This window comes from Vanessa atalanta, chromosome Z, assembly GCF_905147765.1.
Source record: "Vanessa atalanta chromosome Z, ilVanAtal1.2, whole genome shotgun sequence".
Taxonomy (NCBI): domain Eukaryota; kingdom Metazoa; phylum Arthropoda; class Insecta; order Lepidoptera; family Nymphalidae; genus Vanessa; species Vanessa atalanta.
Window position 1 is genome coordinate 3,305,135 of NC_061902.1, and position 16,204 is coordinate 3,321,338.

Consider the following 16,204-nt stretch of genomic DNA (forward strand, 5'->3'; position numbering starts at 1 on the left):
ACAGCAGTGGGGAAATGTTGCTATTTAAAATGGTTTCAATCTTGTTCATCAGAAGAGCATGTTACTAAGAAGAATAAATAAATATTGGACAACATCCCATACATTACTCTGATCAAAATGTAAGTAGCTAAAGCGCTTGTGTTACGGAAAATCAGAAGTAACGACGGTACCACATACAGCCAGACCCAAGACAACATAGAAAACTAATGAAATTTGTCTACATCGACTCGGCCGGGAATCGAACCCGGGACCTCGGAGTGGCGTACCCATGAAAACCGGCGTAGTTGTCATTTGGAATAACATATAAAATATATTTATTAAATAATCATTTAGGTACAAAAATATATACATTATCAATATGATAAAAACGTATATATAGTGTAGGGGAAGTATGTTCTCCGACTCGATTGAAGTAATTATGATCCCATCAAAAACATAAATGTAAAAATGAGAGCCAAGTTAAATATTATGATATATACCTTGGTTGTTGTCTTCAACGACAAAAGAAGTGAGATCTAAATTTGTGCCAAGTTAAATAGTCCTTTCTGAAATTTATTTATAACTACATAAAATATCATTTCTTCTTATAACTTGGGGTAATATATTGATTATTTATATATCTAGAACCACCACCACCACTTTACAAAAGAACTAAAACGAATGAACTAATTCGTTCTTTATTATCTTAGTGTGCGTGTGACAGTGACGCTTGACACTCGCCAAACGTCATATTAATATACTAGTGGGTGTTTTTACTTAGTGACCAAGTGTTGCCATTATTTTTTTTCGACGCGTTCTAAGCTTTGATATTCTATAAACATAATTATGGATGACATGATGAATGGCACATATAATTTCAATTTTTATTTGTTAAGGCTTCGCCTAAGTCTTGTGATAATGACTATCGTAATATATGTCATGATAGATATATTAAGGTTCAAAATACTTTCTGTAAAATGGAACGTAATACGACGTAGATGACTGCTTAAATGTAAACTCGATTTTGAGCGAAGTAGAAAACTCCTTCGTAGCGTAAAAAGTTTTCTATCGATCAGTCCTCGCTTATTTACCGGGTCGAACCAAACAAGCTAAAGTTATATTAACTTACAATACAATTATTTTAGAGTGTTAATATGCATTAACGGATTAAACTTTAATTAAAAGAAATACGTTCTATAATAACATACAGTTTAAATAAGCTTCAAGATTTGCGATAGCACACATAAAGAATATAAATTTTAATTACATACATATATCAATTTGCGACTTCTAGACAAATAAATATAATATTAATTTATAATAATTATTCTAAGATCAACTTGATTCGAATTATTTACTGTCAAATTAATCCTAGTTACTAAAATATAATAAAATATAAAATAGTTTTGTTTTTCATTACTAAAATATTTACTCGAATAGTAAAGCTCTCTAGATTGAATAGGATTTTAAGGAAATTGAGTGAAGATGATTGTATAATAAAAGCATATAACTCGTCCCGTATAGAATAAGGGTTGACAAAGACAGTTTATATTGAACGACAAACATACAAAGGAAAAAAAAAACTTGCTTATTTTGCAAAGGAACCTTTGCGTACGCAGAAGAACTCATCGGAGTTTCACAATTATTTATGTTATCGGCTTAAAATAATTGTATTTCTTTGTATTTGGTTTGAAAGGTGAACGAACCGATCTAATTTCAGACTTAGCGGGAATAACGTCTTAGATCCCGGGGTTGGTGACGTATTTAGGCAACGCCTATATTTCTTACGGTGTATATAGATCGGTGACCTTTGCCGTGGCCTATTTGTGCGTTTGCCTCTAAAATAAACGAATAAAAAAACGATATATACTTACAAATAGGTAAATATAAATTACCTCAAGCTCCATTTACTAACGAGATTGGTGTCAAAACGTGACATATTCACCAACCAGTAGATTCGTAATGAAACAAACATTCTATCAAATACAATTACACAAACAACATTTAACAAATGATAGGACGTGCTCACGGTTATACCTTTTTTTTTTGTCTGGAATAACGTATTACGCGTTTCTCCTACGTAAAATGGGGGATGAGGGGGTATGTGGGGCCGTCGGTGCCCAGAACGAATACTATTTCGGAATACCTGCTAAATGTACCAGCGGTAACCTCTTTGACTCTTCGGCGGCGCCGCGGGATCGCTTTCGCATGCTACCGTCACGGTATAACCGTCTTAGTTAACTTTGTATAATTCTTGCGTGTTTGTTACATGAGTAGTCAGTCCTACTAGTCTTTTGTACGTCCGATTTGTTGACGTTTACTGTAATTGATTCACTTTTTAGTTTCATAGCGTGTCGTTAGTTCGTAGTTATTCAATCCGGGTATTTTTTCATAATTACTAGCTTTCGTGGTAACCACTAAATAAATCTAAAATAAGAATATCCTAACATACCTTAATATTAATATATCATTACTTTATCATCGGTATATTCATAGATATATTTATATCATTAAAATATTTATCATTAATTAACGATTTAAATATAGAATACAATTTTCTAATAACTGTATAGGAATAGTAGCATTATAAAGCTGGCCTATTTTATTCCGTGGCTTTTTTGATAAGCGCGTCTATGGGGGGTTTGACGTCAGGCAAGTGACCGGCCGCAACAGGCCAAGTCTGCCAAATCCTTATTTAATGAAGGTTCAACGAACAACTAATAAATGGGTTAAGGGCTAGCGAATGAAGATAGTACCTACTACGCGTGCTTATATCCGCGTTACACGTGGGCTGAGACATACTCTCGAGTAGCCTATAACATTCCTTACATCAAAATGAAATCAAAATCAAAATAAATTTTATTCACATTACATATATACTTTAGCAGCCTGTAAATTTCCCACCGCTGGGCACCTCTCCCTTTGAGAAGAAGGTTTGGAGCAAATTCCACCACGCTGCTCCAATGCTGGTAGGTGGAATACACATGTGGCAGAATTTCGTTGAAATTAGACACATGCAGGTTTCCTCACGATGTTTTCCTTCACCACCGAGCACGAGATGAATTATAAACACAAATCAAGCACATGAAAATTCAGTGGTGCTTGCCAGGGTATGAACCCAAAATCATCGGTTAAAATGCACGCGTTCTAACCACTGGGCCATCTCGGCATATTTTATTCAGTAGGCTGATAAAAGCACTTTTGAATCGTCATATCACAGTGTTGAATTAATGTAAAGCTAGCACTGTTTTTGAAAGTAGATTCTACCGAGAAGAACCAGCAAATACAAGAATTATTTTTATAATATATTTTTTATTCATCTGACGGTTCCAGAAATTAGCGCGTACAAAAAAAAAACGAACAAACTGTATCGACTCAGTTAAACCTTTGATAAAGTAAAACTACGACAACTACTAATAAAACTACAAACTTAATCTTCGGTCTACATCCATCCATTAACTCGAGGTACACACTGGACCATTTAATCATATAAAGATTTTCGCAGAAGTGTTTTGAAACATAACTACAAAGTAAGTAACATCCTGTAGTATCCCAACGCTGGACAAAGGCCTTCATTCCCAACGAGTTTAGAGGACAAAGTTCCACCCGATGTCTCAAAGGCGGTTTGGTACACAGTTCACAGGATTTAATTCAAATTCATAATAAACAACGGTTTTTTATTATATTGTCATATACATAAATATTTGTCTAATCTATGTACAGTTGAAATTAGTACTAATTTATCTCTACCACCTTCCACTTGAATTTGAAATTACCAAAAATCTATTCGACGCGAGAGAGACGACGAGAATAACTAAGATAAATTTCAAGTCAACCTTATGGATTCCGAGATCTCGTGACGAGTCAGTCAGTGGTATTTCCGCTTGTATATACGTATATAGACATTAAGTGTTACTATTATGGTGAGTGCATATCGATTACTAAATTGCAATCTGTAATAGAAGCCTATAATTATATTGAAAATTAATAGACGCAATAAATCGTATTACAACTGGAAATTGCTTTACACAACTGCATGAAATGAATTTGTTTGTAAACTGTTTTGTTTGCATACGTAGTATTGTGATGATGATGTTGTTCAGGTAACTAAGCAGCTAGATAGTGCACAAGGCATTATATTACCTCCTGTTCAGTTTGCCTGTGCGCACTTTAATAGTTAAAGTTTCCGCGCAAGACCGATAACTCGACTTGCTTTTCGAGGCGTAGGAGTAGGAGAGTAGTGACAAGGTTCAAACTCAGGTTTACTGCTTGAACTTGTTGATATAGAGACTAATTTTTTTATTGATATGGCTTTGGATTTGAAGACTTATAATAGAAAATCAACATATCTATTTACTTATAAAAAAAAACAAAAAAGTAATTTCTCGCTAAAAATTTTTTTTTTGTCGATAATCGACGATAATATTAATGTCGAATTTCAACCAAGAAGCGAAAACTATTAAATGAGAATAGTTTTAAAATAAATAGTCTAAATTGTACTTTGTAATTTAAATAGTTTTTTAGTTAATAATATTATTTAGAAAATTGCAAATATCGTTCGAGTTAATACTGATAAAAGTTTAAAGTAATATTTAAATGATAAATTTTCTTAACGGACGATTTCAGTACGATTCACTGAACATTTCACAGTTGTATTATTTTCGCGATTGACTGACGCTACACTATATATACATATTATATTTTATATATGTGTATACATTAATATTTGTGTTCTATATTTTGTTCCTGTTTGAGTCAAACTGATTTAATAAATAAAAAATCTGTAATAAACGAATAAAAAATACGTACTCTTTTCTATAAGAATTTAAAAAAGCATCTCCATTACTGGGTTTCCTATTAAATTAGTTATTGGTACCACCCTATCACATTTAGATTATTCTAACTCCAAACATCAATACTTAGTATTGTTCTATTCCACGCACTAGTTCCCAAGGTTGGCGGCGCATTGGAAATTGGTGACCAATTTTAATCAAGGCCATTTGCCAGCTGTTCCATATATTTAAAAAAAAAAAAGATTCGAGATAATTCGCTGTATCTCCGCGACTATATCGTATTTATTGTTGCTAACTATACAACAAGCTTCAAGCAATACAAACAGTTTCAATCTGAACACCTGGTGTCGCCACTTCGTAACAATTTAGTAAGAGAGATATTTTAATCTTAATAGGACAACGCATTTGAAACAAATAATGCTCTTGGAGGTAAAGTTGTAACTCTATGTTACCGTAGAGTTATACTTCTAGCACATATAATGCAAATATAGATAACTATATAGGTTGCACACGGCTTCGCTTGCGTTTAAAATGTTGGTCGTTAGGTTTAAGGTGTAAAAAGTAGCGTATGTTCTTCCTTGGAGTTAAATTTGCTTCATATAAAAAAAAAAACAGCAAATTCGGTCGCGTGATTTAGCCGTGAAAGAGAAACAGACAGACAGACAGACAAGCCGACGCACAGACACACAAAGTTACTTTCATATTTATAATATTAGTGTAGAATTATAAGTTATTATTGTAAATTTCTTGTATAGATTACACTAGTACGAAAAACAGTTTAAAAGTAGTGCAATTATCCTTTGGAATTTTTAATTGGTGTGGGGAATAGGGGATAAAATGGACCACTTTTGATGTTATTGGATAAGACTGAAACGATTCGCTTTTTGCGATGAAAAAAAGCGGATTTATTCGCAGTTATTTCAGTTTGTAAGAGTCTTATTGTAACTGAAATAAAATAAAATGGTATTTGCTGGATAAAATCGATTCAACAGATTCGGATTTTATCTTTTACAAACAAACAAATCTTTATTAATAATATTATTATGTACGACTCCGGTCCGCATGGTCCACGCTAAATCTTTTTATTTTTATAATAAAACAGCCCTCCTAATAATAGTAAGTAGTTATTTTCAATAATTCTTATACTTAAATATCATTCAAAATCCTTCTGCCATAATTGCGTTAACTTCAATAACATTGGCGTTTTATTATTTATAATAGTACACCTACCACTAAATCTATTGAGCACACATTTCAAATTTCCAAGTCCCTTACATCAAAAACATCTTCCAACTCCCTCCTCCCTCTCCCTTTTACCCCCTTACGGGTGGAGTTTTGTAAAAACCGCGGATTATTTAGCAAATGTCTACACCCTATAAGGAACCTATCTGCCAAATTTCAAGTTTGTCAGTGCTATAGTTGAGATTTCGTGATTAATCAGTGACTGGCTTAATTAGCCATCCAATGAAACGCTTAGCCACTTTACTAAACGGCGCTGTACAATCAGCTTCCTCAATGACACTCAGACAATTGAAACATACTTTGGGGTTAAGACCGAGGCGTGATCAAATATATGTATCTGAACCCTCTAGCAAAATGATCAAAAGAAACCACAAATAACATATTATTGTAAGCAAGTTTCCCCAAAATCGTGCGGTGGAATTCTAAGCCCATTTTTTTTGCTTAGGTGGCGTTAATACTTAAGTATCAAGTGAAGTCATGATGTCAAAACCTTTTTAAAAAAAAAATGTTTCAATATATGCGCGATATAGTTGATGGTGTAACTTTTTTAATAAATAAATAAATATTTAGCATTTAATTAAATAATTATGTTCCAACCTAAACTATCAATATAAGATAACATTATTTACTTTAGAGTCCCGATTCTATGAATGGAAGATGTATTGGCGGGTGTCATTCGGGAAGCTGGTTGAACGACGTCTTTAGTAAAGTGTCTAGGCTGTTAATTAAAGGGCTAATTTAACCAGTTGGCTGTGACATATGCGCACAGTAACAAGGTTTGATGCATATTCTACCACGCCGCTCCAATGATGGTTGATGAATACACACGTGGCAGAATTTAGTTGAAATTAGACACATGCAGGTTTTCTCACGATGTTTTTTTCCAGTTGAATTATAAACACAAATATTTGAACCCGCAAAAATCGGTAAAAATGCACGCGTTCTAACCACTGTGCTATTTCGGCTCTATAATATATATATTAAACATATATACAGACATCGATAATAAGAAAAGAAACCTCTGAGTAGGAAATTATCTTACTCTTCGCGGTATTTGTGGGTAAATATTAGCGGCCTCAACGAAACATCAATTACTTCAGACGATGTAATATTTAAAAATATATGATTTATTATATAATAATACTTTTAATGATTATTGTATTATGAATATATATTTATATAAGTTATAACTAATGGAGCATTTATGTACAAAATAATATACATTTAGGTCTGTATACAAATCAAAATTAAACCATTAGTTACTGTATAAATCATGACTGCGTGGAATGCTGGCAAGAAAGCCACCAGCATTTCCTCGTTGAATAGCACTACAAGAAGTGTAAGTTTAATGAAATTAATGTTCACGCAACTTCAACCGTTCCGCAACGCAACTTCAACTTCAAATCCTGTTCCCAAAAGTCATCTGGAAGAGATCATAAGCGATAAGACCGCCTTTTGTATATCCTTTTGTAACATTTGTTATTTTTTATATTTTTGAAAAGGCAATCTTTGATTTCAATTGTTAGCTCAACGTGAACGTCAAATTTTATAATTGAATTTCGAACCAATCCAAGCCAACCGATTGCGCTACAATTTTACATAAACTTTTGAAGTTGTTGGCAATACCATTCAGAAAACACTTTTCGTTTCGTTTCAAAAAAACGCATTGAACGAAACAGTTATTTTTATGTAATAATTACGTTTTTAATTTCACCAAACCTCTTATTACTTATAGTCAGTGTCACACAAAAGCGTCTGTTGAATTTGCTTAACTAGGAAGATTTTCCGTGGTTTAATTTTAAACAATTGGCCTTAACGAGAGAGGTTTCCGAAATATTGTTATATTTAAGTGCTGTTGAGAGAAAGGGAAAGAGATAGTTCTATACTTGCGCTTTTAATGTATATGAATAACAATGAATACCTTATCTAACCTACCTACGTGTCAATAAAGCGCTGTTCTTCTGCTAGTAAATGCTTAACGCGTAATACAAGTGTTATGAAATATTTAAAAAAAATAGGACAATATTTTATTTCTAATAACAATTTATTTTGAGCGATAATTTATTGTTTTTACGTAAACATTATTTCATAAATACATGATATATTATTAATGCTATTGTTAGTAATTAAATTCGATAATAGGTATATTTATATTTACGTTACCAATGTATTGTTAGAGATTATAAATTATCGAAAGATTGTGAACCGTAAAATATGTAACGCATAATTTTTCGGTAGATTATAATATACTTTAAAAGTGTCTTTTAAGTTCAATTATAAAATTTAACAAATACATATACTTAAATTTTTTCCATTGTTAACAATATTGCGACATAGATCATGATCTAACGGCATTTTCATTTTTACAGTATTTTTCTGACTATTAGAATTGTGGTAACTATTGACAAGCAGCTTTGGGTTCTCTAACCAAAATTATATCCCTATTTGAAACTAACCACAGTAAATATATTTTTTTTTTATAATAATTATCGATAAACCATAGATATATACCATGATAAAAAAATATATAATTATATTAATTTTTTTAAATAATCTTGAAAACAAATGACATTTCCAATTAATCCGTAGATTATCCGTAACCGTATTTATTTAGGTATTTTCGTGTATAAATTATACGCAGGCGGTGTCATCCGCTTGTGAAGGGAGGGACAGATTTTACGTACCCTATGTTCTTTTATCTACGTCTAACAAAGTGTACGCAAACATGAAAATCGGTTGAATAGTTACAACGCGAAAGCGGAACAAAAATTAAACAAATAAACGAACTCATTTTAGGTATTATTGAAAATTTTTATCATAATTTTTACTTTGAGCCTAAGGTGATCCTTATTATTCTTTATTCAAAGGTCCATTCTAGAAATGTTTTCAAGTAACATTTTATTTTATTCTTGTAAATTCTTAAGAAAATGTTCGTCTTCCATTCCGTTTTCATACTTAATATAATTAATTGATTTTATTTCGTAACTTTGTGTCTGCAAAGTTTTTCTTTATATTTATAAAAAAATTAAATTACCTCCTACGTCCCTCCACGTAATACATACATAAGATTAAAATGTAAGGTTAATAAAAGGGTATAAAATTGCACGTTTGGAAGTAACTGGAGTTATCAAGTCTACTCGTAAGTGGATCGATAACAAAGCCTGACAATGGGAAATGTGTAAAGTAAGTCAGTTTTACGCTTTCATGAAGTTTTTATTTTGATGATTAAAATAAACCAAAAATATATTAAAGGTAGTAAGTACTTACTGAGGAACTCTTTAATAAAAAATTTACATGTAAATCAACAATATAATTTTTTTTGTAAGTTATATTTTTTTTTGAAAATGAAGAACAAATTTAATATTTCATTGACATTTTAATGCTTTTTTTTAAGCCGAAGAGTTTATTATGAGTCTTATTTATATTAATCGTATTAGAAAGCCAATTTACTAAGAAATGTCATCTTATATTTAATAAACAATATTGGATGTTTCTTGACATCCTCTATGCTTCCCTAAAACAATCAACCAGTTCGTTAAAAAATTCGTGTATTGTTCAGAATAAATAAACACCAATGTTACGAGATATTTACTCGGCTTGTCTGTTTTATGCAGACCCTTATTCTACTAGTGTAAAGCGGCTACTGTGTAAGACAGATGGGTAACTGTTATAGTGTACAAGTGTGTGCGCAAAAATACATTCTGTCCTCTATACGACCGAGAAGAGTTCAGGCGCAAGATTTTACGTGCTCTTCGTGCTCTCTGAGGCACGGGAGTGTACACAGTTTCAACTTCCAAACTTCGGGTTGTTACTGAGATATTTTTTTTATAGAAAATCCTAATAACTTTTCAAATTTGACGACAGACGAAACTATCTAACATCACTATGACAACGATTACAATCTACGGTAATCAGTGATGATAACGCGGCTAAAACCGTGCTAGAAGCTAGTTTATTTTAATACAAGCTGATGCAAGTGACTCCGTTAGTGTTCTTTTTTTCTTCTAAATCTCGTAATTTATATGCCTAAGGTTATAATATGCATATAAATTACGTATTATAATATTATTATCCGGTTCCCAGGCTACCTGAATGACAAATTTGATTACGGTCGGTTCAATGGCTTAGTAACATAATCATATAATGTTAAACAAGATATTATTAAAAAATAACATCTATAAACTAGTTATATAATTTTATAGATAAAATATATTTCTCATACTATTAATTATTAAATAATTGGCTAAACTATAATAGAAATGAAGGAAATAGAAGCATTACGATTCTCCGAACGCGTCTTAATACGAACTAAAATTTTCATTCGCCGTTCATCTTTTATTCCGTCGACGTCTGAGTCGGAAGAATCCAGTTTAATATAGAATTCGTGACATCAGCAAATATAACCCAGAGATTAGAGCTAGATTATGGACTATTTACTTAAGAGCTATTTATATTAAGGTTTTAGTTAATGTTCGGTAAAAAAAAAAAATGCCTTTTCTTGAGGTTCAAGCTTGCTTCATAAGAAATTTCATCAAATCCGGTTCAGCCGTGAAATAGAGATAGATAGAGTTACTTTCATAAAGAAAACATTTAAAGAATACAAGCGACAAGCAAGTAGTGTGTACACCGGTTTTCATGTGTTTTAACTCCGAGATCCCGGGTTCGATTCCCGGCCGAGTCGATGCAGAAAAAGTTCATAAGTTTTCTATGTTGTCTCGAGTCTGGGTGTTTGTGGTACCATCGTTACTTCTGATATTCCATAACACAAGAGCTTTAACTAACTTACATTGGGATCAGAGTAATGAATGTGATGTTGTCCAATATTTATTATTTATAAAAATAATACAGGCGTTAATATAGCGTATCATTTTAAGGTGTAAATGAGATACGAAGTGAGTTCCCAGAGAATAGCTCTCCTGACTACATTTTGTTAGCCAGCTCTTAAATAAATCCTATTTCGCATGTCTGCTTGTGTATGAAATCGTATGTTTTATATGTTGATTTTGCCAAATATGTCGCGTATAAATATACCATAAACATCGTCAGCTCAAACATAAACATTGTGTCTATCGTCTTTCCATTCGTTGAATTTTGCGACCAATTGGCGATCACTCTTTATTTATGTCAATTTCATGAAATACCTAGCTGATAAAAAATACAATCGGAATCCGTTTACAATGCATTTGAAACAAGGTCCAAGAAAAGGTAGAATCGTGCAAAACAAAAGATAGCTACTTTTCATTTGAAATGTGCCCATAAGTGCATATCGGTGTAAAATCTTATTTCCACTTTTAAAGTTCCTTAGGCAAATGCCCGACGAATTTACTTTGATATAGGTACTCATCTAACAGATTCAATTCTATGTATTAAAAGCGTCTGAAATTAAAAATATTTTTACCATAGGCTTAAATGATACACACATATGTATAAAAATTTTCTTAATGATCAATTTTTATGGGATCTTCCTCAAGTAGCAGAAGGTTTCTAAGTTTTAAAGCATAACTGATGATTACTAATATAAGAGATTTATTTGTTGGACAGATGGGAAATGTATAAGTTTTTTAATAAAGTAAGTAATGCTCGTGTAATACTTGGTCTTATGTCAATCGAACCTAACGCCCCAAGAGCAACGTTCTAAAACATTTGTTAGACAAATTCGACAAAAATATAGGGCGTTATATTAGAACAACGTATCAAAGAAAGCATAAAATTTATTCTGTACTGATGTTATTGTACATGCATCGAGCAAAAACACTATTGGAAAAACGATACTACGCGGATGACGTATGTGGCATGACGCATCTAAACTTTATTATGCAAATTTCAATCCAGCATATAAAGTGGGGCATATGTATACTTTCATTAGATTGACAATTCAAGAGTATGAAGAGATAACCAGGCCACAAAACACTTTTAATGAAGATGTTTTGTGGCCACATTGTAATTAATAAATAATAACAATCGCAAAATGTTTAATGATATAGCATGAAATTATACAGCCCATGAATTGCGTGATATACTTTTGGAAATTAACGTACAAGCTAGTTTTAGTAAGTCTTTATATCATTTTTTTTTTATTAGCCTTTCATATTTTTTTATTACTTGGCGGTAGGGTACAAGCCCGTCGGGGTAGGTACCACCCACTAACTCATTAGATATTTTTTTCAAATATCAGTACCTAGTATTGCTTTGCTCCGGTTTCAAGGGTAAGGTAATTACAGGCACAAGGGACATAACATCCTACCTCTCAAGGTTGGAAAGGTTAAAATATTTTACAATGTCAATATACATGGTTGGTCGACCACTTACCATCAGGTGGTTCTACTAAATAAAACAAAAAAGTTGTCAAAAGTCGAATATTAAACATCATACAGTATTTAAAAATGTATACATAGCTTGTGAATGAAATTCGCCCTTGAAATACTGTCAAATATCGTTGCATTGTAATGATGGACAGGAGTACCGATTCGCTAGAGGCATACCCTGTGGTAAACATGCTGTCCGAAACAATAGCCGTGGTACATTGTATTTTGCGTGAATATGTAGATAAAGGTGTACTTAGAATAGGGATAATAGAGAGAGAAGAGATAAGGTAATCTCTTGTGTCTGTCGCGAATACTGTTGCTCATTGACATGTTATTATGACAGTAAGAATAAGTTTATTCAATGTTTTTTTTTTAAATAAATTATAGCAACGGCCGTCAATTTTGGTGTCAACATTTTTTAATATAACGTTCTTTGATTCGCACGGTCAGGATTAAAAATAAAAGCTTTATTGTCACAATAGATTCAGCATTTATGCTGCAATTGTCTCTCGGATAGAGTTGCTTTTGTTAACATGTAGAATGTTTATTAAAAGTTTATGATATCTTTAATATAATAATTTTAGCGTCCGAGTGGTCAGTGGCCAGTGGCGAGTTAATACTTGAGGTTAGTTATGTACGAAGGATATTATCTCATCTATATGGGTATATATGTTTGTGATTAATAAACTTTGACATGGTTTGATCGATCACCAGGATAGTTCGTATATAGGTGTATTTCACGGAGAAGGTTTTAATATTATCCACATCGTTGTAGCTCGCCGCTAGATGGCTGTGCAGTCCATCTATACCTTCAAACCGGTTGCCATGATAATTTGTATATTTAAGAGAGGAGAATATTTTTACTAAAGTCCTATAATATTCTTAAACTATTGTGCCAAAATATATTTTATCAAACATGACTTTTAGATTCTAAAATAAGCGTGTTCAACAAACAAACTCACCAGCTTTATAATATTAAGTATTTATTGATAGATATGTAAAAATTATGATCACATTATAAATTTAAAAAGTTTAGCAGACGGGCAAGTTGGAAAGTATGTAATAGCCCACTACTGTAAGTAGATATGACACTGCGAGAAATATTATAACCATTTATTACAATCTCAATGCAGTGCCAACTATCACCTTAAAGATTATATACCTCCTTTTGGACCTGCGATAACTGTCTCAGTCTATCTCTGTCTCTCTCACGCTTCAAACCGAGACATACGACTAAAAATTTACTAACTACTAAATCTTCTTAAATACTGAACGCTTATTGATCGAACATCGACTACCATCGACCAATAACAATTTAGATTAAACTTAGTTAAATTTACTTTGAGCAGCGTTTCAGAAACTGGAATGAGCTACATAAAGTATAATTATTGTTAAAATTTTGTTACTTATCACGATAACAAATTTAGTATGATAATATTTTAAATTATATACTTGCCAAATCAAAGATAGCCAGCTGTTTAAGCTAAGGTTTAATATATTTAGCTTAAACAGGTCACAAGTTATGAGTTTTATCGACAATCCAATACAATACACACACGCGTCTAAATCACGGCGTATTCTAATTTGCGATGTTTTTTTTTTTTGAGTTGAGGCAACATTAAAGCAAAGCAGTTTAAAAAAAATATTTTGTGATCGTTCAAACACAAAAATATCGCCTAAGATCAATCCTCTAAGTAGATTACTTTGGCTAAATCTTGAGCATATGTTTAAGATAAAGATCTTAGAACACCATGTAATTGTAACTAATTAAGCATTGAAATTAGCAAAGAGTGGATATTTCTACTTTTATTAAATAATTAAAATATCGTGGCTTTAGTAGGTCTGAAATAAAAATGAAACTCTATGATTGTATTACTGTTAAACGTAGGTAACATCGAGACTTCTAAAATAATAAACGTACAATAATTTTTTATTCAATATTACTTTAAAAATTAAAATTATTTTTCTGTAAAAATGTTTCAATAGTTCTATTTCTTGCCAATTTCAATATATACTTTACGCCTGTAAAGTATATATCAGGAGTTAGTAAGGAAGTTTACATCAAAAATGAACCAGTAACTTTTACATTATTAGATGGCCCATGATGGCGGGATGTTGCCCTCCTAAATGTTTGAATTGTTATTTTTAAAGTTAGGAAAACAATGTAATTTTATGGTAATATCTGAGATTAAAACAGGATCGCTTATTCAGGAGTGGCGAGAGTACGCGCTTAATATAAAATTATAGGGTCGTCGGCGCGTCAGTTAGTGTTAAATCCTATTTTGTCCAAACTTAACAAAATGAAAAAATGAAACCATATTTGAATTTAAAATTTGTTGCATTTAAATTTCAATTCTCAAAATTCATTTTTATGGAAATATTAGTTTTAATCCGACTCCCAAGTGACGAGTTTATAAATAATGATATTAATAAATAGTTTATGTTTCGATATTTAAAAAACAATTCATTGATTAAAAAATATCAATTAATATAGAGTTTCTATAATTTTATCGGTATATTTTAAGTTTATTAATAGAATGATGTCTTGAGATACCCGGTTAGAATAAAAATTAAACAATAAAATAACTTGCAATGTTTTAGGATAATTAAATTACAAGATATAAAATTCCTATGAAAAATCCCGTGTGAATTAAAACTATGACAAAAAATAAGTTTAAATATAGATATAATATAGATTATAATCTAACGGTATTTATAATAATACGGTGACATGTACCTATATTTGATTCTCCTAAAAATCTTTGAATAAAGATTTACGCAATTTTTAGCTAGGAACATGCGACTCATAACGTGTTTTAAGGACAATAATTAAGCATTAGCATTAACATTAGCAGCCCGTAAATGTCCCACTGCTGGGATAAAGGCCTCCTCTCCCTTTGAGGAGAAGGTTTGGAGCATATTCCACCACGCTGCTCCAATGCGGGTTGGCGGAATACACATGTGGCAGAATTTCTTTGAAATTAGACACATGCAGGTTTCCTCACGATGTTTTCCTTCACCGCCGAGCACGAGATGAATTATAAACACAAATTAAGCACATGAAATTTCAGTGGTGCCTGCCTGGGTTTGAACCCGAAATCATCGGTCAAGATGCACGCGTTCTAACCACCGGGCCATCTCGGCTATCGGCTTTATTAATATCATTATTTATAAATAATTAAGACGAAAGATTAATGCATTGGATATAAATTAGTAATTTTGATTTTAAATATTTTACAGAACAAAAACAATTATTTGTGATTTTTAAAATTGTTCATTTGTTTTGTATAAAACATTCACATATTACATATAAACATATATCACAGCATAAACATAACTTTCGTTAACACAGGTGAAACTTACCTTTAAATCACTTTTGCGAATAGCGTCATGCACACGCCACACGAGACTGGGTCCAGCGCAGCTTGTTTCCCTCCCGATATCGAAGTACTGAAGAATAGGGTTGTTTTCAAGAGGCAGCGGCAAAGTGCTCGGTGAGCTCTTGAGTTTGGATATGATGGCAGCCATCTCGGGGAGTATGCGACTACTCAACGAGACGGAATCTGCCGAATCCTCGTCGCGGTTATCTAGAAACAGACATATTAATATTAGAGAAGAGAAAATATTTCATAAAGCGCGCATGTAGTAACCCATACATAAAAATGCTTTGTATGTATAGTAATATTTTCAAAAAATCTATAAATTATAAAGCACTTAAGCAATTTTTGCAAGACGTTTGACGTTTTATCCCTTGGTCCCCCAAGTCATAAAAAAATATAATATTCTGCATTATATTATTCCAGACGGTTATGTTACCAGTCCTTTTATAACAAAAACCTCCAGGATAATCGAACTAGTACCTTTATCATGTTAAAAAAAATAACG

The 16,204-nt window shown here is 32.1% G+C and overlaps 1 protein-coding gene across 1 annotated transcript in view; it reads right to left on the reverse strand.

Moving 5' to 3' along the window:
- Positions 1–15,880, reverse strand: part of LOC125075979 (SCY1-like protein 2) — a 124,121-nt gene extending 108,241 nt beyond the window's left edge. The window contains exon 1 of the mRNA XM_047687887.1: positions 15,683–15,880. Within this exon, the coding sequence (XP_047543843.1) occupies positions 15,683–15,847 (165 nt within the window). The 5' untranslated portion in view covers positions 15,848–15,880. The remainder of the gene's footprint in view (positions 1–15,682) is intronic.
- Positions 15,881–16,204: the final 324 nt, after the last annotated feature.